Source organism: Malaya genurostris, chromosome 1, assembly GCF_030247185.1.
Source record: "Malaya genurostris strain Urasoe2022 chromosome 1, Malgen_1.1, whole genome shotgun sequence".
NCBI classification, from domain to species: domain Eukaryota; kingdom Metazoa; phylum Arthropoda; class Insecta; order Diptera; family Culicidae; genus Malaya; species Malaya genurostris.
In genome coordinates, this window is record NC_080570.1 from 51,835,875 (window position 1) to 51,863,219 (window position 27,345).

At 37.2% G+C, this 27,345-nt stretch overlaps 1 protein-coding gene across 12 annotated transcripts in view; it reads left to right on the forward strand.

Moving 5' to 3' along the window:
• Nucleotides 1-27,345, forward strand: part of LOC131439375 (complexin) — a 721,216-nt gene that overhangs the window by 520,883 nt on the left and 172,988 nt on the right. Inside the window, exons 1-2 of one of the 12 annotated variants that reach the window (XM_058610377.1) lie at nucleotides 1,872-2,095; nucleotides 2,168-2,257. The exons of 8 other annotated variants lie outside the window; for them this stretch is intronic. In XM_058610377.1, the coding sequence (XP_058466360.1) occupies nucleotides 2,245-2,257 (13 nt within the window). In that variant the 5' untranslated portion in view covers nucleotides 1,872-2,095; nucleotides 2,168-2,244. Of the gene's footprint in view, nucleotides 1-1,871; nucleotides 2,258-27,345 lie in introns of those variants that run through there. 3 more of the 12 variants (XM_058610396.1, XM_058610369.1, XM_058610385.1) reach the window with 3 other exon arrangements.

Here is a 27,345-nt window from a genome sequence, read left to right on the forward strand (position 1 = left end):
ACTTTTCGCTGTACGAAATTCGCATCAAACGAGTGGAAATAATGCTAGTATATGACTGCATCGTAAAAAAATCGAGAAAAATGTTCCGGACAGTGTTTAATATGGTAGTATGGTAATTCCACAATTTTGCCCTTCTAAAATTTCAGAAATTAATCCCGTACAGCATTTTGATGGTATCTTTCACTGAAATATTAAGATGTATAAAATATTGAAACAACAAACTTGCAAATGATTTGGAATTGTGCCCTACTTTCTGGAATACAAACGTAATCATCCGTAATCAAACAGTCTTTTCCAGGACTCTAAAGCTACTTACGGTCCTTTTCAGAACCCCAATAGTAACGCGAAGAACTTATTTAGAATACTCTCTTAAATCGCCGCCCTGCTTACTAGAATACAAACGCAAATCTTTGGAAACCAAATTGTCCTTTCCAGCACTACAAAATTTTAAACGGTCAAACGGTATCAAATTAATTGATATCTAAACACATCTCGAGTTCTTCGTCAATCTCGCGTTCATATCTCTGACATTACCTACTGCTAGTTTTTTTAAAGTCAATTTCATGTTTATTTTTCTCGAGTTAACACCAGATCTCGATGTCTCATGTTAACTCATTGCTAAGACAAAAACAAGAAAACCGTTTAAATTTGAAAATTCACATTTTCAAAGTCGCCTAAAACCGCATAAAAAGAAACTTGAGAATACATTGAATTACATTGAATCAGAGCAGTCGAAATCTCTCTTAGTGAATTCCGATCAAGTTTTCAGTAAATGTTACGCTTATTCATTGCGGTAAATAGACCGGTACTTATGAAACCTAAAAAACAGTCCGGTTGTTAAACACTTGTCAATCGTGATTATAATTACTAAGTAAACCTAAGTGTGTAGAATCGGAAAGATCCAGAAAAATTTACGAATTTTATTTACATATATCTTCTACTGCATCTTTGGGTTCCATTTGAGTTATTCATTCTAAGTTAGAATATCAAAATAAGGTTAAACATTAGAGTAACCAAATCTTTTTCATTATTTGGTGTTTAAAAATATAATAATAGCTATAAGATTCAAATTTCGAATTCAATTGACATTTAGTTTTATTAAACGGAAAATTAACCAAATAATTTTAAATTAACGTAGTACAAACCCCTTTGAACATTACTGCAATGAACAAAAGTATAAAACTAATCCGTAAAGAAACGGATCATCTCTCCGGCTCAACATTTCTAACTTCATCATACCGATAATGCGCTACGCAATGGAAAGTCACGGCCGGTTTTCCCCGCGCATCACGGGACCGGTTTTCTCCGCCTGTTTCATAGATCCTATACATTGGGAATCATTCCACCGCCGTGAAGTACCCTCTTTTCATCATTACTTGCATCGAAGCCAGGATCGAAGCAGTACCGAGGACGGTGATAAGCAAGTGTTTAGTAGAGTTTATCATTTTCCAAAGCAAGAATATCGTCGCCACCTTTTCCACAGTCAAACATCTTCGTCTGCTTCGTTCGTTGACTTCGTTCGGGATGGAAAGTGTGCCATGGAAAAATGCGCCTTCCAGTACAAAACTTGGAAGGATCGGGGCATGCGCTTTTGCTCGGGCTAGCAGAGAAAACGACACACGAAGTCCGTCTGAAAGCTCAGATTTGATTTGGCAGTGTGTGTGTGTGCGGGAAGTGGCATATTACACGTCGTTTGCTGTAAACAGTGCCCCGAAGGCGTAGCGAGAGTGCGAAAAACCGATATGCTCTTCAGAAACAATAACGAGAATCGTTCAGCCGAGCAGAATCCGAAGTGAAGCCGAGCATCACTTGGCAGCTGGCCAAGTCGAACAAGACTCGGCGGTTGCTGGGTTCTGCTGCGGCGTGGACATGGTTTGAAGTTTTAGTTCAGTGCATACGGTGCGTCAGTAAATAACAGACCAGCAGGGGCAAGAGACCTCCAGCCGTTCCGAGTTAGCGAGGTCCTGCCACCTGAACAAATAAGGCCTTTCGCACCGAACAGTGACTGTGAATTTCGTGAGTCTAGAATTGTGATACATTTCGAGTAGACGGGCGTGTTTTAACAAAGTACAAAGTTTCGAGTTTTATTTTTCGAGTGAGTATTTTTGTATCCCTAGTGTTGCAGTCCCTTTGGAGGAAGGGACTATCCGGTGTGGTGATTTTCCAGTGTCGCAGCTAACTGACCGAAAACGGCGTCCTCCGGAGGCAGCTAGCGGTTAGTGCGAGACAGCGCCTCAAGAAGCGATGAATTTTCTGGGTACGGTAGGGAAAACTCCAACGTATCACCCTAGCTCTGTCAAGCGTGATTATTTCTCGACGAGATAACCACCTGATTACTTCAAAATCGACGTACACGCTATCTCAGTCGCTTGCCAGTGGGGCGGTTGACGTCACGGCTAAGAAAGAAAAAGAAAACCAACAAAAAAAAAGCTCGTAAATTAATCAAAATCAATCCATCGAGGCGATCACAACCGCCCCGATGCCCTGTGGGAAAACACCATCCCGTACTCTATCAGTTCCGATCGAAATTCATTAATCATTGACGCGCGCATTACAATGTGTCACATCGATCGAACTCAGTCAGTCTGGTCGCGTGCCATCGCATCGTTTCCACGGCGGTTCTGCGAAGGGTCGACGCTTCGGTGGCGGATTGGTTGGTGACGCGGCCGAGAGAAAATTGTACTTCATTGCGGCATATTTTCGTTCGCCACCCGAAAGCACCAAGCGAACAGAGGCTGGCTGGAAAAAAAAACACGACCGTGAAGCCCTTTTGCAGTGCTTGGTCACGTTACTTGGAGATGACACCCAATCGATAATTTGGTCTTCGAAGCGCATTTGTCCTCTTTGAAGTCATACTTAATAGCATTACTTTTCAGTGATCAAATTATGAAAACCATTATTCGTTGTTCTTTACATCAAGTTTCAATTACGATAGTTGTGGAAATATTTATGCTTCTTATGGGGTCGCTTGGTATATTGATAAGAGCGTCTTCATGGAAAGGGGTTACACCTGTTGAGTCACTTGTAACAGCTGACGGGTTTCGCAAAGGTCAACCTGTTGATTCACGTGATACGATGATCATTTTTCGAAATCATAGTAATAAATTTCATTAAATGTATTCAATAAGTCTTCAGCTAATTCAATCAATTTAGTAAATTTTGGAAATGCGTCACTACAAGCTATTTCAAAATAACACTAATGGAAAATATATTTAATCCTCCGAGCAGAGCAATTGTTTATCAATCCATTACTCCGGAGCCTAAGCTCCGATCCGAGAAGTATTCTATACCGGCGAAAGAGATTACATTTCTTTCAGTTGTATAAAGAAAACTAAATTCTAGAGGATTTCCGATTCCGATACTTTTGCTGCAGAAAACTTCTAGAAATGACGTTGCTCATTTAGATCTTTTGTTTGTATTTTCTAATTTTTTTTTTCATTGAATTTCGGCAAAATAATTCAAGACCAACATTTGAATTGGACGGAATTCCAAACCCATGTATTCGAAAAAATAGCTTGTAAAACTTGAGACGCAATAATTAAATCCTATTTCACAAACAATGTTTCAAACAATAACTTATAACAACAACAAAACTGATGCAGATAAGTGTTTCAATCCGCTCAAAAAAAGATAAAAATAAAATACGCCTGTTTTGCATGAACGTGGTCATTTCGTCCATCTGTTCTCCCTTAAATCTGGTATCACTGTAAATTCGTCGTGAAATTATGCCATTCAACATACATCATATGTTGTTACGTCTTCGCTCTTCCTTCGCTGGTCTTCTGCTATTTACTCTTAATTAATACTTGTCAGTAGTTCATATGTTTTCTTTGGTTGTGCCATATGGATGATAAATTTACACGTGTATAAAAGAAAATAATACATTAATACAACAGCAATTTTATTTTTTGATAGATCGGACGAATAATAATTTTCTTTACTATAATAATGGAAAACACTATTCCAAATTTTCATTCAGATTATCTTTGATGTCAGTTTTCGACCTCGTTTTATAATAACTAGAGACTTTAGCAGTGCTTCACAGTAACCAACGAAGGGCATCAATGATTTCAGATCCACAAGTTTTTCATATGGCAACGGAATGGAATTATCAGATGCCAAATCCGTTTTATAGAACATCTCACCAGGGCAAGAAGAGCGATATTCAAACATAGCCACAGATTTGAATTTCAGTGGATCTCCAACCGAGTTCAAACGAATCTGAGATAATCTAGTTCTTCGAATTACGGGATATCTTTCAAAATTTAAATTTTTAATACAAAAATTAGAACATTATTCTTTTTACCATTGAAGTGATCTTCGTAGACGTCAGATTGATTGCGATACGTCACAAAATATTCGAAGATTGTGAAATCATTTAGTAGAGCGACATCTCCTTGTGGCTCCTCATCATCTTCGTCGCCACCGTCATCATATTGTAAGTTCGATTCCGTAAGTTGTGCATCGTTGAAAACTGGATTTTTATTTTCATGTTGTTTTCTTCTTACATGGAAACTTCCATGACGATCCATGGGCAAGTGGTTGAGGCTATTCGATTGCACCGGTAACAGGACTTGTCGCTTCAACTTGGAAGGAATGGATCTTACAAGTATTGGAGTGTTTATGCACTTCAAAATTTCAGACTCTGAAGACCTTTCGTGAGCTAAAAATCTTTTGAATCGCTTTTCCACATTAGTTGGTGTTAATTTCTTTTTGTCCAAACTTCCAATGATAATTTCATTCATTTTCGCGGGTGATCTTTCCACTACCAAATTTAAAGGTTCACTGTTCTGAACAGAACAATCAAGAAGAGTTTCCTTAATAAACGACATTGACAAATCCAATGGTTGTGAACATCGTTGATCTCCATACTCTCCATCTCCAAGTTTGAACCGATGACCCAAATGCTGAGATACACAATCCGTCAGAATTCGTACAGATGACTAATTTGGTATCTTCCTTATCGTTCATAATTCCGTTCGCACTTAAAGTGAACTCTGTGCCATCGATATAATCAGTTGCATCTAGAAATATGATATATTTTATTTTATTTTGAGAATACAGTCTCAAATATACGTATTTACCTGTTGTGTAAACAATGATCTTAGACATTATCTCAGACGTTGCACGACAATTTCAACATTTTGGCTGTTTATGGAGATAAAACGTTTTTTTCTCGTCTGACGAAATATTTTCGGTCTTAGCGTAAACACAATCCTTCCACAAAAACAACATAACAGCCACGACGAAATTACAGTATTGTCAATTTCACGGGCGAAAAATGTGGCGTAATGACGAAGACTTTTTGAAAGTGGCTTAACAACAAGGAAATGTTAGGTATAATATATTATATAGAAAATACTTCCAAATCGCTCCCAAACTATGCACGATCATGCAGGCATCAATTTACTAAGTATTTACATGGAAGTTGCGGTGTTTAGGTTTGATTTGTTGACTATTCATGTTGGAAGGCGTAAAAACACTAGCACCCGCATAATGCAAGACTTGAATTATGACTTTAAACAAACTTTGATTTTAGGCAAAACAAACAAATTCCCAGTACATGCTTAAGTAGAAGATGTAGTTTTTGCGAAAGTCTACCAAAATAAAGTTTAATATACTTTGTTTAACTTTTGGCACTTCCGCCCTTTTCAAATGTTGGTCTAGAATTTCCGAAGTTGGCACCGCCGAATACTCGGTAATCCTTTCGGCAAAAAATAAAATTACGGACTTTCGACAATCTCAAATTTGACAAATGTCAGATATAACCGAAATTGTCAGTTTACTGTCTATTCGACATAACCATTACTAAATGTTCGGAAAAAGAAACGAAGTTAGATTTACTAATTACTGAGCTTTAAGCAATTGAAAGTAAACAAAGAATACGCTTTTTATTATAAACATTCAATTGAAGATCAAGATTTCAATTTATTTTCGTCAAAACATACAAAAAATATACATTACATTACTTATGTACGAGAACTAAACGCCGAATATGTTGATTAACACGTTGTTGAAGTTCTTCGACATAACCTATAATGGTTTTCCGACAGAGAAAGCAGGATCTGGAAAGCTTTCTTTATTCAACAATAATTTTTAGTTACTATACTTACTGAGTAGATCGTAGTCCCGTCTTCCTTTTGAACCAATTACATATTTTATCTTATGACCACCGAGTATTTTCTCCGAAATATTTTGTCAGAAAATAACTGCGTACACACTTAGATTTTTTTTCCAGAATCTCGGCAAAATTTCGCCAAGATTTGAACAACCGATTGCTCGGCAATCATCTCGGTAAACGTTAAAACAACTGAGATTCTCGGTATTATCCATTTGACAGATAATTGGCATTTACCGAGATTTTTGGTTATGGAGCACTATAAATTACCGAGATTTTTGTCGCTTTTGGAAAGAAAATATCGAAATTATCGGTTTTCTTGCATGCGAGTTATTGCCGAGATTTAAAGCAATTAATTAACATGAAATATCAAATATAAATAAACATTCCAGTTAAAACCTAAATCAGAGATTTATTGATTTCTACATTATGTTGGCGGTAGAACTAATAGGCTTGGAGTAGGAATAACAATAAGCAAGAATATATCAGATGAAGAAAACATTCTCATGTTATTTCCATTAGGATACACAATTTTATTTTCCGCAGACAATCATATTCCGGCTAAAACGAAAGTAAGGGCTCAATAAAACATTGAATGTTTAAAGGAATATATCATACCGGAATTCAAATCAATTTCATGCAGTAAATTAGCATTGCGAGAATCTTTATCCCGTAACAGTGCGCTGGGAGATTTGTTGTCAAGAATAACTGTCGAACATTGAACAAATTTGGTCTTAATATCACGAAACATGTTTTTTGACAAGATCAAGTTCTAGTCGAATTTCGGCAAAAGCTAACACCAATTACGGAATTTCGGCAAACGAATTTGCTGATCGCGGGATAATAGTTAATCACTGATAAGTTCAGCAAAAGATTTTGCTAAATCTCGACAAAAAAATACTTTACCAAAATATCAGTAAATCTACTGAACGAATAGCGGAAAACATGATGTTGATTACTGAAAAATCAGTAAAGGGCTTGAGAACATTTGTAATTTTTAGCAGAATTCAGAAATTTACGTTTTACTAGGGTGTTTCTGTTTCACTCAAGTCTCAAATCTGAGAAAAAGTTTTTTTGTTTAAAGACTATTTTAATAACTACTCGTCTACTGTAATCAACGAAGAGGTGCCAACATTTTTGCTTCGGTCCTAAAAAAACGGTAGCACCGTAAACTTTATATCATCAATGCGAGATATTTATATTACAGTAAAACTTTATTTTGGAGCATGCATCAATTTTCATCTGACCCTCTCAGCTGATAGATTAAAAATTGGCCTCAAATGGCTTGTCCCCTACTGAATATTATTAATGCACTAATACGAGTAATATCAGCATACTGCATTTAAATACGTGAACCACGAACTTATACACCGTTTACTTCAATATGTTTTCGGCATGTATCGCACCAACTAGTATAAATAGCCTAAAAGTATGCACTTTACAACTTGAGCATTCTGACGTCTGCGTTACCCACACGGAAACCGTGTGTACAGAGAAAATCAAAAAGAGCCTATTACTGACTACTTTTTATTCACTTTTGAATTAATCTGAATTCGTTCGTTCCATTGTTATCATTCCACAAAAAACGAAACCACTCAGCAGCAAGAGAGCGTGACGTTCAATAAGCTAAAATTTAGTACACCTCGATTAATTTGAAATTGATTCATTATAAATCAGTAGCTGAGAATATATAAATCTATATTCATTATTCAACTTTCAATATATAATATATAATACTACCCTAAATTAGGTTACCCCAAAGTTAGATAGAAAACACTCAAAGTTTCCAGCAGGATACTGACGAATCCGGACAACTTTTCTGCAATTGCTATGCAGTCCATTTGGCGAGTTGCGAGGGTTATCGAGTAATCGATTAATTACCCAGCTAATCGAATAATATTTAATCGATTAGCTTGAAAGTAATTGTCCCGGGTTGGCGGTTCAATGCATAGGGCGCTGGTCTTACAAACCAGTTGTCGTATGTTCGAGCCCCGACCTGGAAGGATTCGTAGTGTCAGTAGAATCGTAGCTCCAGTCATGCACTGGTTCTGTACACTCTGAATCGGCTGCGAAGTCTGTTGAAACAGAAGGTCGAATGTAATACCAAGGCTTTTTGAAAGTAATATTCGATTATTAAACTAATCGAATAATTTCAAAAATCCAATAATAATAATAATAATCGAATAATCAATCGCATTAAACTTCTTCGTGTCATAACAATTAATTTGTAAAATAATGCCATGAACTGTAGAATATTTCTTCTTTTTTTGGTAAATTTCACTAAGAACCGATGAAAATAAGGCGTCGTGACAAAATCTAAAAAAAAAAGATAGTTCGCCTTTCACGCAGCCCGCCTGGGTTCGATTCCCAACCCCGCACATAGGGTCAGAAAGTTTTTCTGGCCCGAAGAGGTGAATGACCTTAAGGTTAAAACCTCTATAATCGAAACAAAAAAAAAGACAGTTCGCGTTGCGAGCTTGGCTCCGAGCCTGGGTGCCACTTTGACGTTTTTGCTGTTGTGCTGTTTTCGTTACCACAAGATTATCCTCACGTTTTTCGCAGTGTTTGAAGCAAGATTAGTGAAAATGCCTGAAGGAAATTTAAGCTCAAAATAAACTAAATTCAACAAAGTATTCAGCCTCTACAGTCAACATACTTTAAGATACCAATAAGTTATAGATGTTTTAATTGGTTCCGGTTATGGTTTTTTTTAATGATTTTTTAGGTACTCTAAATAGATATTTATACAATCTCCAAATTATAGATAACTCAACACCATACAGAATACAATAAAAGTTTTGGTAACACGACAAATATTATTATTTGAAAAATGGAATGTAAATAACATGCATTAATATATAAAAGAAATTGGCTGCACTGCCCATGCCGCTAGTAACAAACAGTCAACTATCATTAATAATTCAGTAGAGCCCATAGAAAGCAAACAAATAAGAGTGAAGCGGGCCTTACAAGCAAAGCCTTGGTATTACATTCCTGTAGTGGAATTTGACCTTCTGTTTCAACAGACTTCGCAGCCGATTCAGAGTGTACAGAACCATTGCATGGCTGGTGCTACGATTCTATTGACACTACGAATCCTTCCAGGTCGGGGCTCGAACATACGACAACTGGTTTGTAAGACTAGTGCCTTATGCATTGAACCGCCGACCCGGGACAAGCGGGCCTTACACGATCATTGAAAGTGACATTACAAAAATATAATGTCATTTTTATTGAACGTGTAACTGCAGTAATGATGGATTCTCTATACAAATTCGGAATGTTATTTCTTTAGTAATCATTTAAAATGATAATAATTCTCGTGTAAGGGCCGCTTGAGAAATCAGCTGTCTCGTCTTGTCTCAATATAAAATGAACATGTTGAACAGCAGAGATGCTAGGTGAAAATTTCAAATATTACGGCAATGTTCAAATAGTCTGAAAACTCTAACAGCAAGTTCTATGTAAAGAATTTCGAACAAAATCGGTCCTGATTTTAAAAGTCGGTCAAATTTGACGAATGTCTGCGGAAATACGATTTTCAAAAGTCTTCGATACAAACTTGTCTGCAGCTTGTTTTGCACACAGATCTGAAGACGTCGGGTGGCATTATGTATCTCGATTCGAATAAATTTTTATCTAATCGACCATTTTTTGTATTACGGTTCTCAATTCGAACTCGATCATCGAGCTTCGTTCGACTTCACTCGAAGAAATATTAGATTACTGAAGTTTATAAATACTAATTTGACTCTTCAATAGTACCTAGATAGATTAAAAACACTACAATGAATGCTGCAGAACCTAAAAGCCTTTGATTGATACTACATATATGGACTACGTAAATGTATTAAACTTACAACGATACATGAAAAACACAGAGTATATTTTATTACAATTCGAAAAGTTTATATATAGATTGTTTACAAGCTCGCACTTAAAAAATTCTTTACTCTTTCAAATGGATTGAAAACGTATTGGCATCTCAATTGAAAAAAGGCGGGTGGGTAATGTCAGAGACATAACTGGATGTCGTGAATACGAAAACAACTGACATGTTCCTTAAAACTTGCGAATATCAATTGTATGAATTATGCACGCATTCCCCTTTTTCACATTTTTCGCAAAAACAAAGAAAGCTTCACTTGATCTCGATTACTGTGAATTTCACACAGCGAAAAGTGCACAAATCTAAGTAAACTATTCTTGATTTGCAGTAAATTGAGGATATTTCCCTACGATTTGCGAACAACAAATCCTAATAGTTCTTTAGAAAACTTTTAGAGCCATTAGAACGGCTGATATTGTGCAATGCTCTCCACCGTTGTTTTTTTCCCACTGCTAATGACTGGCAGCTGTGACGTAATCGCTCTTGTCGAAAGCGTGCAGACGACACAAAACACATCTGCTCGCAGTGGCGATTGAATCCAAACTGATTGAATTTTTGTTAAGAGATTTCCTTTTATGTGATTTCGTTTGTAGCTTTTTCACTAATGGGCGGTCCTAACGGCTATAAAAATAGCCGCATACAGAATTTTATTGTCGATTATTTCATTTCGGATTTGCATAATTTATTGAAAGAAATTATTAATATGCTGTAGGGACTCGGTTCTAGCATTCACAAGGACCAAATTGAGGAACTCAATTTGGTCCGTCGCTGCTGGTTGATGATTCCACTCCCACGACGTCTGCTTCCATCGAACGCACGAAAAGAAATGATCGATTTTCGCATTTTTTTTTTTTGCATAAATATCTGTTTATTAATCTTATTTTTGTGTATTACATCAACATTTTACAGTACAAGTGTTTTGACCCTTTGGCCTTTCATCTTTGTTGTTCATACGATTCGTTATTAATATTAGGTGTTTTAGTTACTCTTGTTTTACATACTAATGTTTAATCATAATATTTATTTTAATTATTTATAAAATGTCTACCTACTTATAACTATCCCTAACCTAATACGTACAAATTTTGAATTATTTGTATTTCAGAGATTGAGCACCTCTCTTCAAATTTCGTGCAGTATTGTTCGAATTTTTGTTCTAGTATATCCAGTGAGGCCATCTCATGTACTTCACTAGTCCTTGTCCAAGGGGGTAGATTTAGAATCATCTTTAAGATCTTACTTTGAATGCGTTGAAGCCTAAGTTTGTGTGTTCGTGCACAACCCCGCCAAACAGGGACTGCGTATTCAATTGCGGGGTAGATGATTTGTTTATAGACAGCCATCTGATTCTTCAGGCACAGTTTAGATGTTCTACAAATCAGCGGATACAGAGACCTAATGAGTATGCTGCATTTTTGAACGATTTTGTCAACATGTGACCTGAATATCAGATGTCTGTCAAAGGTGAGTCCTAGATAGATAACTTCATCGGACCATTGAATGACCTCATCACCGAATCGTATTCTGCATTCGTCTGATGGAACAAGTTTTGGAGATCTTGAATGTGGAAACAAGATGACCTGAGTTTTTGCTGCATTGATCACAATTTTCCAGCTTGTAAAATATTCCGTTAAAGCGTCCAGACCTGTCTGTAGTTTATTTTTCAGAGCATTAATGACACGACCTTTGTAAAGAATGGCAGTATCATCAGCAAATTGTGACAGAACACCACCACCTGGAAGAGGTGGGATGTCTGATGTGAAAATGTTGTATAGAATGGGACCTAGGATACTTCCCTGGGGTACACCAGCAGGAATAGTAAATCTTTCTGAAAGTGCATTATTCAGAGAAACCTGGAATGCTCTATCTACAAGATAATGTTTGATAATTTTAATAAGATACATGGGAAAATTATACCGATGCAGTTTGAACACCAGTCCATCGTGCCACACATTATCGAATGCCTTTTCAATATCCAATATTGCCATGGCAGTCGTTTTGGACACTGATTTGTTTTGCTGGATGACGTTGTTAACCCTTGTGAGTTGGTGGATGGTGGATCTTCCTTTCCGGAACCCAAACTGTTCTTCCAGAAATATGTCCTGTTCATCTGCGAAAGCAAGAATTCGCCTTTGTATTGACTTTTCAAACAGCTTGGATAGGGCAGAGAGTAAGCTGATGGGCCGATAGCTCTTGGAAAAGGAAGGATCTTTCCCCGGTTTCAAAACTGGGATAACTTTAGCTAACTTCCACATTGAAGGGAAGTAACCAAGTTCCCAGCACCTGTTAAAAATTTTAGCTAAGAAGACAAATGAGCGAATACTCAAATGTTTCAGCTCAATGTTGAATGTGTTGTCGAAACCGGGGGCCTTCATATTTTTGGATTTTTTCACAAAAGCCATCAGCTCATTCGCAGTGACTCTACTTTCCTCAGGAATCAAGCTGTCTGATAGATCAACCTCAGCTACGCTATCAGCAACGGCTCTTTCATGTGGACTAACAATGTTGAGTCCTAAATTGTGAGAACACACAAACTGCTGGCCTAGCGCATTTGCCTTCTCTACTGGTGTGATTAAAGGTATTCCTTCAGCTGCGTCCTGGGGTGACATCAGAGGAGGAATAGGCTTCGGTTTTTTCTTAAGCACCTTCGTTAAGGACCAGAAGGGCTTTGAATGTGGGAGAATTTCTCGAAGCTTTTGCTGGAAGTTCCTGTTGCGAAGCTCAGATATCCGTTCCTGGATTATCCTAGTTAAGTTGTTATAAGTAGTCTTCCTATCTAGGATGCCAGTTCGTTGATACTGCCTCCGGTAGATATTCCGAAGTCGGATGAGTTTCTTGGTGACACTGTCGATTTGAAGAGAGGAACTCGGCATATGTTGTACTGGAACTGTCCTATCACGAGCGGCTGTGATTGAATGCTGGAAGGAAGATAGGGCTGCATCGATTTCCATCGGGGAATCAAGTGGCAAATCGATATTAATAAGTTGGTCGGCGATATGTTGAAATTGGACCCAATCGGTGCGATAATAGTTCCTCCGAGGTTGAATAGGCACTGTTTCTGGTGAAGATCCCAACGTCAATATTACTGGAAAGTGGTCAGAAGAGCGATGTTGCTGATGAATATATCCAAAATGGAATGAACTCCCGATCTGGAAAGTCGCGTTGGTTGATCCGGAGCGAAGATGTTGTATTGTCCAGCTTCGTAATCTTCGGCAAGTACGAATCCGTTTCGATTCTGTCTTCTGTTTCCCCACAGCTCATGCCGTGCGTTCAGTCCCCAGCAATGATGAATTTGTTCTGTCGTCGAGTGAGCATAGCCAGATCTCGCTTCAATGATGCACACGTACCATCTCGAAGATTTGTTTGTTTGGGGCAGTACGCTGCAATGATGATGATAGGTCCCATCGTCGTTGTAATCTCAATTCCGATGGCTTCTATGAGTTGCAATTTAAAGGCTGACAGAAGCCTGTGCTGAATGGATCGTTTAACGGCAATGGCAACTCCCCCTCCTCTGGTAGTTGTCCTGTCGAGCCTGTGAATCCTGTAATTGGAAATAAAAATAGAAATTTCAGGTTTAAGATGAGTTTCAGTTAAAATAGCAATATCGGCATTCTTCTCTTGAAGAAAGTCGGACAATTCAGCAGTTTTGCTCCTGAGTGAGCAAGCATTCCAATTTACTATAACCAATTCATTATATTGCATATTCGATGATGAATTTGCCTAAGGCGTTGATTTGATCTAACCGCGTTCTGCAGTTTCGTAGTTTTGTTGTCATTGTTTCAAAAATGACGATCAGTTGTTCAGCAGAGAATAAATCACCAGAGTCATCCTTTGCTTGTGGTTGATTATTGCCCCATCCAGGAGGGATTCTTGAGGAAGATTCTTTTTGAGATCCAGCGGCTGATGTCTTTGGATTGCTGCGAGGAAGTGTCGGCAAATTCGGAATATCCCTCTTCGGTGGGAGCCGTGGGAAATTAATTTCATCCTTCTGTGGAACATTTTTGCGCGTTGATTGTTTACGGGATGCCTGTTGTCGAATTTTTGTGAACTCAGCACGTTTGGGACACGATTTGCTAGTAGATGGATGGTCGCCATCACAGTTCACACATTTTACAGCGATGTCATCTAGTAGGCAATCGTTGGTATTGTGTGGTTCGGCACATTTCCCGCACCGACTTTTCATGTGGCAATTCCTCGCTCCATGGCCGTAGTTCAAACAGTTCGTGCACTGTGTGACATCCCGATGTACCGGTTTATAAAGGGTGATTTTTTAAGAGCTTGAGAACTTTTTTAAACAATAAAACGCATAAAATTTGCAAAATCTCATCGGTTCTTTATTTTAAACGTTAGATTGGTACATGACATTTACTTTTTGAAGATAATTTCATTTAAATGTTGACCGCGGCTGCGTCTTAGGTGGTCCATTCGGAAAGTCCAATTTTGGGCAACTTTTTCGAGCATTTCGGCCGGAATAGCCCGAATTTCTTCGGAAATGTTGTCTTCCAAAGCTGGAATAGTTACTGGCTTATTTCTGTAGACTTTAGACTTGACGTAGCCCCACAAAAAATAGTCTAAAGGCGTCAAATCGCATGATCTTGGTGGCCAACTTACCGGTCCATTTCTTGAGATGAATTGTTCTCCGAAGTTTTCCCTCAAAATGGCCATAGAATCGCGAGCTGTGTGGCATGTAGCGCCATCTTGTTGAAACCACATGTCAACCAAGTTCAGTTCTTCCATTTTTGGCAACAAAAAGTTTGTTAGCATCGAACGATAGCGATCGCCATTCACTGTAACGTTGCGTCCAACAGCATCTTTGAAAAAATACGGTCCAATGATTCCACCAGCGTACAAACCACACCAAACAGTGCATTTTTCGGGATGCATGGGCAGTTCTTGAACGGCTTCTGGTTGCTCTTCACTCCAAATGCGGCAATTTTGTTTATTTACGTAGCCATTCAACCAGAAATGAGCCTCATCGCTGAACAAAATTTGTCGATAAAAAAGCGGATTTTCCGAATGGACCACCTAAGACGCAGCCGCGGTCAACATTTAAATGAAATTATCTTCAAAAAGTAAATGTCATGTACCAATCTAACGTTTAAAATAAAGAACCGATGAGATTTTGCAAATTTTATGCGTTTTATTGTTTAAAAAAGTTCTCAAGCTCTTAAAAAATCACCCTGTACTTTTGCCATTCGATGATTATGTTAAAAATAACGATTTAATCGTTTTCAGTTGACTCATGGTGATGGAGCCCTTCTCCAGATGCACCAAGTAGAGTTGATCTCGATACTTTTTGTCCGTATTATGTCGCTTCATTTTAAACACCATCAAAGGCTTTAGTCCAGCCTCCGACAGTGCCTGCTTTAGTTCGGCTTCCATCATGTCGGGTAGTCCTCGAAGTACAACCTTCATAGGTTTGTTGGCGGCAATATCGTGTGTGAAGTATTCCGCTTTTGTCTACTTCAGATAACATTCCACTCCTTTGTAGTGGTTCAAAGCCGGAACAGTTATTTTGTAGCCTTCAGTACATAAACGGATTGTTGCCTGTAGTCCTTTGCTGATCAGTGTGTTGAAATCCGAGCGTAGAGTTGGTGGGAAGCCCTTCAGGTAGAAAGGCGGCATTTTTTCCTTCTTCTGCAGTTCCTCTTCGACATCTACTGTCAGATCAGCATATTGGTTTTTACTCAGCAAACGGTCGTTTACCTGTACATCACTTGGCTTCAGACGCTTAGCATCCTTTGGATCCTTCTCGGATCTATGGCGGTTTTTACCCATAGCTTGGGTAGGTAGACAACTGCGAATAAAAAATAAAACAAAATCGAAATTAGTCGTAGTTGGTTATTCGTCTATCCACATCGAGTGTTAGATGACGAATTGATCGATTTTCGACCACGGTTCCCCTTTTATACGCATTCAGTTGAAGATATGTGCCTGACTACCTCAAAATCGTCGTCCTTGCGCGAAAAACCCAAGCGAAAGTAAGGTGTTTTCCGCGTTGTTTTCAAATTTTAAGAAAACTTAATTTTTGAGTTGTTTGTGGTTATCGCACACTGTTCAAAATATTATCCTGAATTCCTGATCATATTTTTGATGAAATGGTGAAAGAATTATGTTGCTACCATTAATACAAGTCGAGATATTCACGATTAAGTTCTGCCCATTCTTCCATATGGCTAATTTTGAAAAGGCGCCCCATAGTAAAGTAAGTCGTATTCACGACAAAAAATGCCGAAATGTAGCCATATTATTCCAAACAAAATTTTGTATTACAAGCACTTTCCTTCTTTTCAGTACTCGAACCGCATTCATGTAATCGAAAATATCAAAACAATAATTCATAATTTCATTTTTTTGACAATTCGAACCGCGTCAGTCGAATTCTAGTACCACATTGTTAAGATCTCGATCAAGAAGTCGAACGCGATACGTGTTGCCACAATTCAGTCGAATCGACTTCAAAAGTAATCGTTTCGAGAAACTCGATTCTAGATGCATAATGTCAGCCCTGGCATTTCTGTTGAACAGAGATACCTCTATGAACATAGCAAAAGGTAGCCAGTGCAAATGACGTTTGCTCTTTCAATTATTACGTCATATTCCAATAATTTCCAATAAACTCCACAGTATAGATCGAAATTTGAAGCTTTTAGTCATTATTCTAATGTTAGATGGAAGAATTGACGATTTGATCGTCACAAGGAGAAAATGTCCTTTACACTTGGGACCTTTACTAATGTTTGTCTTCATATGTCCCAGATCTGTATAGTTAATGTACGACAGAAATGTCAGGTCTGCAGATTTCTCAGTAAACCTGGTTTTGCAGACTTTTGAAAATTACGTTTTTCGCAGACAATATTTACAGACTCTCGAAATCTTTTTTTTTTTTGCTTACTAAACCAATTATTTACAGAGAACTTGAAGTTCGCAGAATTTTTTTTCGAGTGCGACAAACTTTCTCAACCCTGTCTGAAAGTATTTGAAATTTTCACCTGGCATCTGTGATGTACGTAGGTAGTATCGTAATTGGTAACAGCCTGTAACTTTCCGATTTGTTCTTCAAGTTGATGCCGTAAATGTGTTTATGATTCCCTAGAGCCATTTAACTGTGAATTTCCGAAGCTACCCCCAGAGATGTTCCGGATACTTGAAATGTTCAATTACCTAAATTGAAAAATTATATACCAATTTTACAATTTTATAGAACAGTTGCTAAAATGGATCGTAATTTTTCAAAATGGAAAAATAATACTCCTATGAACCGTTTAACAACCGTCTGCCGGTTCTGACGAAATAGAACCGCTCGTTAGTTGGTTTTGGATGGAAGTGCAGTTCAACTAACAACGTAACGCAGAGGCAAAAAGTCGACAGCAATCCTTCTCTCTTGATTCGAGCGCAAAAAAAATTGTAATCAACTTTACGAACAGTGTGGAAGCTCTGATTCCTGCAAGTACCACGGTTTACTTGCTTCGTTCCGAATATGCCTCCCGGTTTCCGGAGGATTTAAAACGGCGCTTCACGGATCCCGCCGCTTGTTGTCTGTACATCGCTCCGTAGGGAAATTTCTGACGTGATGAATTGTTTTCCATTTGTTCGGGAGCTGTGAGCCTTCTGGTACCGGTGCGGGAATTGCAGTTGTTTATTCTAGATAAGTTGTAACTTAAGGGTTTTTTCGTTTGCTTTTTGCATTGTGGAATCGTTGCAATTTTCCTTGTCTACACCGAATAGCAAATTGTTATGCGAATTCAAGCTAGTTTTCGTCACATCTGCTTTAGATGCTTCAAAAACCAGTTAAATGATCATGATACTACCCAACATCAGTTTCAAAATAATAATTCACCGTCAAGCATGTTGCCTCAATCAATTGAATACGATTAGCAACGATTGGTTCATGATTGTCGAACTCCTAAAAGTTCGTTATATCTCTCTCCACCAACGACCTCATTAGCCGTAATGGAACTGATTCCGTCGACAAAAAGCTCCTACCTAATGCGATCATCCAGGGTCTCACACATCAACCCGAAAAGCCGCCTGCCGCTAGCCGTTAGAGCAAACTTTTTAATTTTATTTCTGGTTTTGCGGTTTTCCGTCCGTTCGGTTAGTCATCGGACCATGCGATGCTGTGCAGTAATCTAATCAATTCGAGGAAAACTGACAAAATTTCCTTTTAAAAAAAGACAACCAAAACACTACCCAACAAACCAAGCGCGAATTGAAAAAGTTGGCCGCTTTCGTGCGCCAGTTATTATTGGGAAGTTAAACCGGCGGCAGGAGCTGCTCGAAATGCCCCGAAACTTGGGAAACAATGTCAGGGGAGCCAGAGAGGAAATACTGAGGGAAAGTATCATAACTTATAACTTCGTGATTGTAATTTAGGACGGGAAGCATAAAGTGCGGTTTTTGCTTTCTGGAGAATACAAACGGTGCTGTGGGTTGGAGGTTTGTTGCATCCGACCATCGGGAACCGCGAGCTCGTTTTCTGTTGGTTTAAAATCTCTAAGTGGTACACTGAAAGAGAGAAAAATTCTTTCTAAAGTGAAGTTTGTTCAGATTATTTTTAAATAACCGGCAAATTGTAGGAAAGGCAGCTACCGAAGAAGTTAGTCATTTGAAAGATGTGTTCTCTCGTGGTTTTCCAGGTTACTGGAGACCCTCGTTGAGTTATTAGCTTGAAACTAAGTTTGCTTGATGGAACTTGGTTGATTAAATTACATGGGGTTTCTGATTTCTTTGGCAAAATTAATATTTTGAAACTTTCAACCGTCAAGGATCGTTTAGTACTAATTAATAAACTACCATCTAACTGTCGAAGAAGTGAAGGTAATCAAATATATTTCTAGTCAAATGTAACTTGATTTTTCATATCTTATGAAAACCTATTTTGTTTCAATTTTTACTACAAACAGTATCTAAACTCTTTAGTTTAGTTTAGTTAGTTTGTTAATTTTGTTCAGGGGCACAGAAAAGCCCAATTAGCAGAGTTCTTACAATTGCGCTCTCCAGCAGTTAAATAGCTAAATTCAGGCGCGTACCCAGAAAAAAATTTCGGGGGGTGTTTCAGAACATGTTGATCTATTTCCATACAAATGGAACTTTTTATATAATTATTTGAAATTTTTTTATTGTGGAGTCGTTTGTTGAAAATTATTCATTTTATTTTTTACTTATTTGAAAAAAAGAGTTTAAATAATATCATAATTTTTTGAGTTTCGGAGGGGGTTTGAACCCCTAAAACACCCCTGTATACGCGCCTGGCTAAATTCATCAAGTGTTAAATACTTCTCAAGGTGTTTAGCATTCAAAACAAACTTGAAAAGATTTGTAGTTGAATTTCATCGCTCCTCTCGTAGCACAATAAAAAATTCACACCATGCAAATACTTGATATATCGAATAACGGTATCTGTAGTGATCTACGCTTTCCCTGTCACCCCATTATGGGAGCTCATTAGCTAAAAAGGAATTCTTCTCCCACTTGTTTAATACAATGCAACGGCAGAATGAAAATGACATTTCCGACTCGAATTTCGACTTCGATGCAACAAAAATTGTTTAGCATTTTTTCAAATAGCGAAGCCTTGGTATGACATTCCTATTTCGCAGGAGTGTAGTCAAAAATAAAATGCACAATACTATTTGAATTTTGCCATCCGGTTCCGGAGATACAATGGCATAAGTGACGTAAACGACAAGTCGTATTTTTTTTCAATACGTTTAATCTTCTCGAAGATCGCTCAACTGATTTCAACAAACTTAAGTTCGTTTGAAAGCTGCTTTAGTCCATTGATCGAATGGCTACCATTTCCGGTTTCACGAATTCAATAGTATTAGTGATGTGCACGTTTTTTGCCTTTCTCTATAGAAAGGTATTAGAATTGCTGGAAAAACCGATTTTCGAACGGAGCCTCGGAGACCCATAGTGTTATATACCATTCGACTCAGCTCGACGAGATCGGAAAATGTCTGTGTGTGTGTGTGTATGTGTGTGCACTTTTCGAAGATATTTGAACGCGCTCAATTTTCTCAGAGATGGCTGAACCGATTTTAACAAACTTTGGCTCGTTTGAAAGCTACTGTCGGACCATTGATCAAGTTCGAAGATCAAATGGCTGTGACTTTTGGTTCCGGAGATATGATTGTATAAGTGACGTAACCGACAAAAAGCGTTGTATTTGAACGCGCTCAATTTTCTCAGAGATGGCTGATCCGATTTTAACAAACTTGGGCTCGTTCGAAAGCTACTGTCGGGCCGTTGATCAAGTTCGATGATCAAATGGTTGTGACTTTTGGTTCCAGATATATGATGGTATAAGTGACGTAACCGACAAAACACGTTGATTTTTACCGCTCTTATATATATAAGGGTGCCAAAATTTTGGGATCAACTCCATTTTCGTAAAGTTCTAGTGCTCAAAAGTTTAAGCACCTCGAAAAAAGCCTTCATGCAAAATTTGACCTAAATCAGACATGCTTAAGGGGTGCTGCCCGGTGGTAAAGGTTTGGCAATTTTCGATCTTGAAAAAGCACCATAGGGGGGAGTACATGAAATTTCCAAAATCGAAAATTTTTTTTGATGCCAAAACTCTTAAAACTGCATAAAACATCGAAATTTAGTGTCATCTCAAAAAAAATTTTTTTTGAAAAAATCAACTTTCTGGGACTTTCATAAAAAAATTTTCATATTTTTTCTAAGTCCCAAAAAGTCGATTTTTTCAAAAAATTTTTTTTTCGAGATGACACTAAATCTCGACGTTTCATGCAATTCTAAGCTTTTTGGCATCAAAAATTTTTTTTCGATTTCGAAAATTTCATGTACTCCCCCCTATGGTGATTTTTCAAGATATATGAAAATTTCACTAAGTGGACTAAGAAGGCTTTTTTTTTTTAGATTAGCATCACTGTTCTCATACAAATAGGCAACGCAAATGTCAAGCACTAGTTTGAAAAAATGATGCTGACTGTGTGACATAAACACTGAAGCATGCTTTTGTGAACTACTCGAATCAATCTGAATCAATTGGCGTCTAAAATTATTTAATAAATGTATGAAACATATTTTCATGAGACTGTTATGAAAGAAGAGAAAGGCATTATCACACCACTAGGTGGATTAAGAAGGGTTTTTTTCTTCTTTCCGATTAATTCGCACGGAAATGGCTGGCTGATCCGATTTCAACAAGTTTAGACTCGTTTGAAAGTTACGTTCAGCTCATTGATGCCACAAGTGAGTTAACCAACAAACCACATTTTTTTGTATACGCTTAATTTTCTCGGAGATGGCTCAACGAATTTCGATCGTTAGGTTTGATTAAGGAGCAAGACAATTTGCAAGCGTATGAGTAATGTCAACAATGTGTGCGTAAAAACTCCTGCGCTTATTTCCTGATTTTAATCATTAAATCTTTCTTATGGTTGAAAAATAAACAAATCAGTTCATTCTGCTTAGAATATCATTTCGAGAAAAGCGAAAATCTTAGTTTAAAACTCTTCCGTTATTTCTTTTCGCCTTTTGATTAACAACGAACGTATTCCTATATGGATTTTCTCTTAGAGAAATTATTGCGAAATAAAGATTTACTTCTATTAGTAATCCCGCAAAATCGGATCCTTTCATTTACCACGCGAAAATCAATGGATATGGAAGATTGTCGTAAACAATTTTTTTCCGGAAAACTGCTTTTTAACAGAAAATATTTAGTATTGTTTATTTTTTGTAGCGCCATCTAATACAAATGCATTAAAGCAGTGTAGCTAACTTTTTTATTAGGGAATTAAAATCTACATTCAGAAAATTCGAGCAATTTTTCATCAAACATTGGTGAAAAATTGATCAAAATCAGGCTTAACAATCGTTAGAGAATAAATTATTGCTAAACCAAATTATTTTAAACTCAATCGTTCAAGCCACTTTAATAAACTGGTTGCACTGCATATATAAATATATAGATCTATGCCATACATATGGTGAACATCACAGTTTTTTTATTCAATACAATAAACTTTCTCGGTGATATTCGAGCCAATATCTTAAATATAAGACGCGTTTCCAAACTACTGTTATATTATTCGATGCGGTTCACGATACTTATGGCGAAAACTTTTCCACCGAAAATGTAATCGTATAAGTGACGTACCCGGCTAGTCGTCCTTTTTCTTTCCGTATTTTTTTTTCACAGAGTACGTTTCATGATCAAATTCTCATGTGTTATTACTGATATTTTCGGTTAGCCAAAAGCAAAGTCTTGGTATAACATTTCTTTTGTGGAACTTGACCTTTTGTTTCGCCAAAAGTTTGCAACTGATTCCATTGCACCATTATTGCTACGACCGTACTGATATTTAGAATGGTTACATGGTTCACCGTACACAACAAAATGTTATAAAATTTTCAGCTGACAGAAATCTACATACACTCTTAGAAAAACTTAAATTGACGCTTGACGTAAATTCAAGCATATCGTAATTTCTTCGGTGATGACACAATTTTACATCTTCTAACATGTAAAAATAAATTTTGCGTCTGTATCGATGTAGGCTTCAGCTAAATTAACTGTGAAGTTAATGATATGACTTATCTTTACATGCTTTCAATTATGAGTGTAAGTGAATCACGACGCTCGTTTTATGTGCATCTAAAGAGATGTAAATTTGTAGTGTGTACGAATCAATTCATAAGAACGTAAGTCGTAAAATAACTGAATTTTGCAAGAATGATTCAAATATGTGTCAAACACACCCAGCTTTTCAAGCAGGAGTGTAAATTTACATGTTTCAGCACTTATAAATATGTCAGAATGAATAAAATTCGTGTTATATCAGCTGTATAAATGAATTATTTTTGATGCTCGAATATGTCGGTCAAAGAAGCCGTAAATTTACATGAATTTTTCTAGGTGTGTAGTTCGTTTAATGAGACTATTTAATTGCCATGACAAAATCACACCACTAGGTGGAATAAAAGGAGATTTTTTAACATCATTTGCACTTGAAAAGTTGTGGGCGATTTTGACGGTCACGACAAAGAACGAATCATTTGCAATATATGAATCGATGCCAAAAGATATCAAACAACGTAGGAGAAACTGGGGCGAAAATTGCCATCTTCGGTCTTGCGCAAAGAAAATATAATGCGGAACACTTTTCACTCGAAACAGTCACGTACCCAGAGGGGGGGGCCCGAGGGGCCCGGGCCCCTCCCGAAATCAAAACCAGATATATAATTATTTAGAAGATCTAAGGCATGTGTTGCAGAAATAACAACACAGTAAACGTGAAGAAATGTAACACAATAACAGTTGCAATGGAAAGGTTTAAAGTGTATGTTAAAAACACCCGTAAAAGACTCACCGAGAATTAGGTACATAAGCAATCTTCAGTAACATTTTTTTTATCTTTGGGCCCCTCCCGAAACGAAATCCTGGGTACGGGCCTGACTCGAAATGTTATATACTGTTCGGTAGCTACAACCTTCAGTTACACAACGCATTTGGTTTGAGGTACATATACCCATTAATACTACACTCCAAAAAAAATTGAATTTTACAGGTGACTTAATTCCTCATACGATGTAATTCATAAAGTTTTATTTGTAATGACTTAATGTTAGATGAGCTTGAATTTTACTGGTTCCGACTGTAACTTGCGTTCTGTATGTATTTAATTTGCATTTAAATGCACCTTTTACCAACCAAGCAGATACATGCTTCTGTGGCTCAGTCGATTAACAGACGTACTTGCGTTCAAATGATTCTCGGTTCAAGTCGCGTCGATTGCTATCAGTATTCTTCTTTTTATTTCATTGAATTACATGTCATGGAGTTTTAGACACAATATTAACTGTTCTTCGACATAAATTTGCGTGAACTGCGTCTCTCCATTTATGTGCATCTAATAAGATGTAAAATCACAAGCTGTGTTGTGTGTTGTGTAATCTGGCTCGGAGTGCACCAACCTCGAAAACGAAAATCTCAAAATTAGTGGTGCAAAAATTGTCAGTCAAATTAAGACGCAAGAAAACAATCAGACATGATCAAATATTGTGCGTAAATGAAATGGTTTGGACTTATTGATATCTTACAACTGTTTCGTACATGAAAAATATAATTACAACTTGAAATTAGTGATTTTATCAAAGAAATATGAAAACCTATGAGAAAAAAATATGTGAAACAAAATGCAATTGGTTTTTAGCTAAGACAAGATAAGATAGCTCGCGTTACGATTTCGGAGCTAAGCCTGGAAACCACTTCGACGTTTTTGGTGTTATACTGTTTTTTATTATCATCGTATTTCGCAGTATTTACTGCAAGACAAGTGAAAATGCCTAAAGGAAATTTATACTCAAAATGAACTAAATCTATAATACTGCGGTATTCTTCAAAATAATTTTCTTCGATTCTTAAAAGAATAACCGAAATCAATTTGTTTGACCGTCTACTGATGAAAACTATCAATTGGAGAAGTTTTGAGGTCGATTTAGAAAACTTTTTACGATTTTCGCCCTTTTCAGTGATGGTATGAAATTGAAATTCAATCATTGCGTATGGGACCACAGGACCTTTAGGTAGCGGTTGGTAAGAGTGTACCAACAAAACAGTCCAAAAATCTTGGACATAATCAATGATCACAAATTACCGACATTACCGACAGCGTGTGTACGTTTCTAAACGTTTCTAAAGCAAATTCGGTACCGACAGCAAAAAGATGAGCAAAGATTCCTAGCCACCGATTGTTTTCGACCAATGCTGCGTTTACTAGGTTTTGAATATTTTGTTGTAATTAGGAAAAAAACATTGATTTCTATCAATAAGAATTTAAACCAATATTTTTTATATTCCACTTGAGAATAAATCTAAGCTTTTTGCTTTCAGAATGACCTACAGGTTGATAATATTGACTTTACTTGTTGACACCGCTCTGAAATAATTGGTCTGGCCGTTTATTCCACCCAGTAGTTGTTCAAACCTTTAATTTCGATTACGAAAATTGATGACATAACCTCATTTAGCATCAATGTCTAAATATAGTTTAGTATAGTCAAAAATAAAGGTTTACTTATTATGCAAAAGTTGAATGAAAGCAAAAGTTTCACTCATTCCGTAGGTTTGTTTATGGAAAAATTACTATGTTAGCAACTACTTAACATTTAACAAGCATTGAACATTCGATTCCTATATTGCTCTGTGTTATAATTTGCTAACATCATCGTTTTTTTTGCGTTTGAAAGCCAATAGAAGAACTCGACAATGAGTGATTTCTTCTAAAAAAAATAGGTAAACATGATTTTCAGTGTACGTATTCGAAAATTGTCTTGAGTTTCAGTTGCGAGACTGTTGTGTGCAAGCAGAGATGCCAGATTTATGATAATTGTCATCTACTGACATGCCGAACGAGTACAGACCAGAGTTGTCATTTTAAAATCTGTGTTTCAACTTCAAAAATCTGTGTACCATCTGTGTTGCATATTTTCAATCATCATCTGTGAAAATCTGTGAAAAACATTTTGAAAATCTGCCCATTTTTATGAAATATTCATAGAAATCGGTAGAAATCTGTGGAATTTGTATAAAATCTGTGTTCTGTGACACAGAATCTGTGTGGCAAAATAGGCAAAAAATCTGTGATTTTACAGAAAAATCTGTGAATATGGTACAGACATGAACAAACTCTGGATATGATAAAAACTAAGTTTCTCTACACTCAGGCAAAAAATATGTGGAATTTCATGATTTCATATGGCTTTTAGCCACAAAAATATTGTATGCTATTCATAAAACCGCCTTATGAAGTTACGAAAATTGAAATTGAAATGTGTATTGCATAAGTACATTTATATATCTTATGAAATGGTGATTTTGCTGATTTTTGATGCATCATAAGATTTGCCTTATGATTTTCACTACTCAATTTGCCTGAGTGTACCTCTTTAAATGATACGACTGATTTTTGTATGTAGAGAATCGTCGTTAAACCGACGACGTTAAATTGTTTGCTTTTCCCAGTGCAATCGGAAAAATCCCAAACTGGCGATTCCAGTAAAGTAAAATTATTTTATTTCGCTAAGCACGGGAAAACAGAAAGGAGAAATTGGAAAAGTGCAGTTGAATTGTTCGTTTTTCGTGGTCACTGGGAATCGAAAGTTTAAATTGAATTTTCACCAAAACGCCAACCTTTATTTAATGGGAATCTGCACAGAACAATTGTTCAACGCAGTTTCTTGCTAAGAAAATTTTCCGAAACTAACCAAAAATAGATTTCACATCCAGCCTACTCTTCCGCTGAGAATCTTTCAGTGTCAGCAGGAAAACTTTCTTCTTAACAGCTCTAAAGCAGTGCTTTTTATCACACTGCCGGGGGGTAGCGGAGGGGATTACATTAAAAGGAACAAGCCGCTGGTAAGGCAGAAATGAAAGAGGATATTTCTTGTACTTGTTAACAAAATTCCGCACCAACGCCCTGGCAGTGCGCTTGAAGTGAAACGGAAGACTTTTTTGTTCATTCTTTTCTTTGGACTCTCTTAGCTGTTACTGCAGACAAAGTCTCAAACCACCCACGTCGGAGCGTTTGATGTGTTTCGTTGCGAATCAATCATTGAAGAATGATTGAAAAATGAAAACGGAAAAAAAACTTCCCCATGAGTGCGGATATCGGCCGGAACGGGAAGCAAACATCCCCCGCTGGGATAAACTTTACAAATTGTTACTGGCGGGGAAGACATACATTAGAGTGGTGAGCAAAGCTGGATAAAGTTTTCTGTCTCTTGCTCTGCCGTTACGGATCGAATGACAATCATTGGATCATATCACCGCGGTTTCCGCTACCGTCACCGCCGCCGTCACAGCTTACTGTTGAAATTGGTTCAGTCGCACCGAATTCTACAATCTGGTGACAAATTTCAACGCATTATTGATTTTCTGACCGTGCGGGTCAGCAGTCGATGGCACTGCTGATCCGCACGGGTAAGCTTCGTAAAATATCTGAATCAAAATTACGTGTTTCGATTCGACTCGTGCCCCCGATATCGGGCATGAGTTCGAAAATTGCTTCATAATCAATTTATAACACAATTGGATTGCTATCTATTAGACTGAATATCGCTTTTCCTGCAATCGAGGCTAGCGAGAATTGGATTGATTATTTTGTTCAGCGAATTGAAAATAACCTACAATTTATCGGATAGATTTTGGAGTACTTTAACATTCGAATGCGTGATTTCTGTTTCATGAGAATATTTCTTTTAAGCTTCGCAATTTATCACATAAAAACTCTTGCTTTAGTTCACCTAGTGGTGTAATGATACCTTATTCATATCACTAATGATCTCATATATAATCTTGTGA